Source organism: Rhagoletis zephyria, unplaced genomic scaffold (assembly GCF_001687245.7).
Source record: "Rhagoletis zephyria isolate East Lansing unplaced genomic scaffold, Rhagoletis_zephyria_1.1 Rzeph_scaffold_00105, whole genome shotgun sequence".
Taxonomy (NCBI): Eukaryota; Metazoa; Arthropoda; class Insecta; order Diptera; family Tephritidae; genus Rhagoletis; species Rhagoletis zephyria.
Genome location: NW_016157189.1, coordinates 289500 through 293551, shown reverse-complemented (window position 1 = coordinate 293551; position 4052 = coordinate 289500). Strand labels below are relative to the sequence as shown.

Genomic DNA, 4052 nt, shown 5'->3' with positions numbered 1-4052 from the left:
TCGAACCGAACACTGATTTTGGTAATAAAATTCAATGATTTGCAAGCGTTGCTCGTTAGTAAGTCTATTCATGATGAAATTTCAAAGCATACTGAGCATCTTTCTCTTTGACACCATGTCTGAAATCCCACGTGATCTGTCAAATACTAATGCATGAAAATCCTAACCTCAAAAAAATCACCCGTTATTTATATAGTATATTTATATAGTATAGTATTATTATATTATGTATAATACATAGGGTATTTATCAGAAATAAAAGAACAATTAAAATAAATTTTTTTTGTAAATTTTTCGAACAATTTTTTTTTTTTTTGACTTTTGTTGAAAATTTGACCCAACAATTTTTTTCGGTGTAAATTTTTTTTCACTCATTCTGTTTGGGATTTCATTCTGACCAATCTGTAGAAGTTTCTCATCGATACAATTAAAATTACAGTTTAGGCAATATGATTTCCAAAAAATTCCGGTTTCGCAACACTGTGCGATTGTGTTTTCCAAAAAGCTCTTTTTCATTTAACAAGTAAAATTGGGCAAATTTGAACGTAATATTACCCTTTTATACTTTAATTTCTCTGAGTCTCTTCCTCTAGCCGAACAAGCCGATAGCCGCTTGGCTGTCAGTCAAGATCGCAATGTTTTGATTTTGGTAGATTCGCGTGATATTAAAGTCTGCGCATATGTTTTCTTATGGGTTCCGAGCGTCTTAACCTCAGTCGAATTACCCCTACCCCGGTACCCTCGTTTTTCAAAGAGCCATGAGTGTACCAGGTAATCGTGTTTTGGTTTATCCGATATGTCTCGGATATGCCTGCCCAGCTCTTCTTATTACTAAGATCAGTTTTAAATCCTTTGTAAAGCTGAACCTCGGATGCATGATATCCCTCGGTATTGCGATTCAGGGAACTTATTCGTAAGAATATCCAACTTCCCACGGCCAAGATACCGTGGCCCCGATATTCGTACCAGTCATCCGTAGTAAAGCTCTTTTCGCCTGAGTCTGTATGTGGATATGAAGAGGGGTAAGATCTAAGAGAACCTCCAAGGATGCGGTTGGACAGGTTCCCATGACATACGCATTCCAGCCTTTGTATCTTGGATAGCACCTTGATTGCTCCAAGTTGTGAAGTTCTATCGGCCCAAACGATGGCTCCATAAGCTATCATGGGTTTTACTATTGTCGTGTAGATCCATCTCAGTATCTTTGGTGTGCAGCCCCAACTCTTTCCTGCCATGGACCTACACGCCATAAATGAGCTTACAGCTTTCTTCGCAGTTTCTGCTACGTGTGCTTACCAGAGTTGTTTTTGGTCTAGTATTACTCCTAGGAATTTAACCTCTTTTTGGTAAATAATGTTGGTTCCATCTAGCCTTATAGCTTTTAGACTATCAAGTTTGTATTTCCTTGAGAATGGTACTATAGTGGTTTTTGCTGGATCTACATTCAGCCCCACTTTAGCGCACCATTTTTTGGTTACGCTCAGCCCTAGCTAGATTCTATCACACAGGGTGTTTTCGAATTTCCCCCTGCATATTATTACAATATCGTCATCGTACCCCTGGCAAGTCAGCCCAAGTTAGTTGAGCGGCCCGCCATATGTGCATGCTGGCGCGAATTCAGCGGATAGTTCAATAAGACCGTAGCCTTACATAGTTATCTACTACCTTTTCTATAGCTTTTAGCACAAAGTTAAATTGTTTCTATATTCTGACCACTCCCCGGTTCGTTTTTCTCGATTGAACAATCTCCGAACTTTGGTTCTAAGTTTACTTAAGCTGTTGTTCTACCAGGGTACATCCCTGGAGGAGCGTACCTTGCTTATAGGACAACTGTCTTCATATGCGTCAATGAGTAATTCATTAAAACGCTCTATAGCAAATTCCAGTTCTGTTTCGTTTCTGATCTTCTGACCCAGCCCAGGTTGGGCTACGTTCAGCCTCAGATTGCCTTTGAACTTCTCCCAGTCTGTCTTCCTGGGATTCCTCAAAACTCTATGTATAGGAGCGGTCGCTTCAATGTCAAACCTAATTATTCTATGATCTGACATGGAGGGTTCATTGGATACTCTCCATTCTTTCACCAGCGCTTTCGTTGGAGTATTTCCTATGGTTATGTCTAGAACCTCTTAACTCGCACGGGTCACAAATGTTGGTATATTCCCAACATTAAAGATTTCTAATTTATTTCTAAAGATAAATTCAAGAAGGTACTCACCCCTTTGGTTGGTTTCACTGCTCCCCCATGCCTCGCTATGCGCATTTTCATCACACCCGAGTATCAGGGGTAGCTTCCTAGTTTCGCAGTACTTGACCAGTTTAGTGACAAGCTCTGGTGGAGCATGCATGTCATCTCCTGGGAAGTAGCCCGATGCAACTACGATGTCCTGGATGGTCCCGTTGATGCTGACTGGGACCTGAACCGCTACTAGATCCCTCGACAGGAAATCTGAAAGACATATATGTTTCAAGCTATTAGTTATGAACAACCACTCCCTAGGATTTGTGCACCAAATTACCTGCCTGTTCTCTACTGCTAACCCTCTTATTTGGCCCCTGACGATCCAGCGTTCATGTACCAGCACTATTCCTAGTGTAGACTTGAGGGTTGCCCTAGCGATAACCGCAGACGCGGCCCTCGCATGGTGTAGGTTTATTTGTGCAACCTTAGTGCTGGTCATCTTCGCAGCTAATGGCGTTCTTCTTCTTCATCCGTTGTCAGGGTTTCGTCAAGGTGTCTCTGTCCGAGTCGTCATCAGCACAAATGGTCATTAGGCCGAGATCAAAGTCGTCGATACCCTCGATCTCGTGAGGTAGAAGACTAACTTCCTCTACTACCGCGCTTCTGGCTGATTCCACAGCAACCATCTCAGCCACCTCCTCCGGTATTCCAGGAACACCCGGTGAAGTATTCGGCTTGGTCACCTTCGCCTTCGGTTCCCTGCCCTTGCGCACATGCACTGGAACACTACCAAATCTGTATCGTAGGATACAGTTTTTCTTCTTGATAGCTTCCAACGACCGGTCGTCTATCCCGATCGTCAGCAGATTACCCGTTTTCTCATCATTGCTCCTGTATACCTTCCATAGGTCGGTATGCATTCCCTCATTTTGGGCTATAAAGAGGTTCAATAGTTTCTGCGTGTCCACTCCTCCAGCTTTACGTAGGTACGGAGTGATCACGTGCACCCTGGGTATGTTGTCCCCATCGCACATAGTCAGTTCCGCGCCCTCCCAATCAGGCAGTTGTGGAACAGTTAAGCGCAGCCATTCGGCTGATTCTGCATCCAAGCAGTCGACCAGTATAAGGCCTGGCCGAAAGTGGATGCCGTCGGATTGGAGTATTGACCTCCAACCCTTACCCATCTCCTCCACAAAGGCGTCCTCAATCTTTCCCTCATCCTCACGAGTGACTGTGCTTTCAGCGAAAGCCTTCGGCAGAACAGCCAGTCTAATACGCTTAGTGGGGCTAGCATAGGTAACACCAGGCTTCCTGGCCCCTGCCTTGGGTTTTGGGGCCACTGCTTCGAGACGTCTCCTCTTCTTCTCTGGCTTCCCTTCCGGAGGACTAATTTCCCCGTCCAGGACTTTCTTATTCTCCGGATTACCTTTCGGAGCACTAATCTCCCCAGCGCCCCGTGCGCTGTCACTGGTCTTCTCCCGGTCCAGAACCTTCTTTTTGGCCTCCTCAGGCGTTAAGCCTTTACTGATGTAGCGCATGTACCATTTGGCCCCTGCGCCACTCAAACCTTTGGCCTTCCTGACGTCCCCGAATTGTCTATACTGTCCGGTTTTCAGTCCAGCACTCGTCGAGGCCTGCGGTATGTCATCTTCGGCTGCCGAAGCATCCTAAGATCCCACCTGCCCCAGACTTTCCTTCGCCAGTGAGGGGGATGGGGTAGGATTAGGGATAGGGACGCGGTGATCTCGCATGGAAACTAGAGTGGCTAGTATCACACTTACCCAGCGGGCCAGGTTGATACAGCGGCATCAGGTCAATATACAAGATTCCGTCTTTTGAGGAAAATTCCATTAACTTGATTATATAAAAAATA

The 4052-nt window shown here is 44.8% G+C and overlaps 1 protein-coding gene across 1 annotated transcript; it reads right to left on the bottom strand.

Moving 5' to 3' along the window:
- Nucleotides 1–2715: 2715 nt before the first annotated feature.
- On the bottom strand, nt 2716–3717 carry LOC108377264 (uncharacterized). The gene has a single exon (XM_017633528.1). It carries the CDS (start codon nt 3715–3717, stop codon nt 2716–2718), a length of 1002 nt encoding a protein of 333 aa, XP_017489017.1.
- Between the last annotated feature and the right edge of the window lie 335 nt (nt 3718–4052).

Excerpts from the sequence above, each read along its gene's own strand:
- LOC108377264 (XM_017633528.1), bottom strand. The coding sequence starts at position 3,717 with ATGCGCTACATCAGTAAAGGCTTAACGCCTGAGGAGGCCAAAAAGAAG.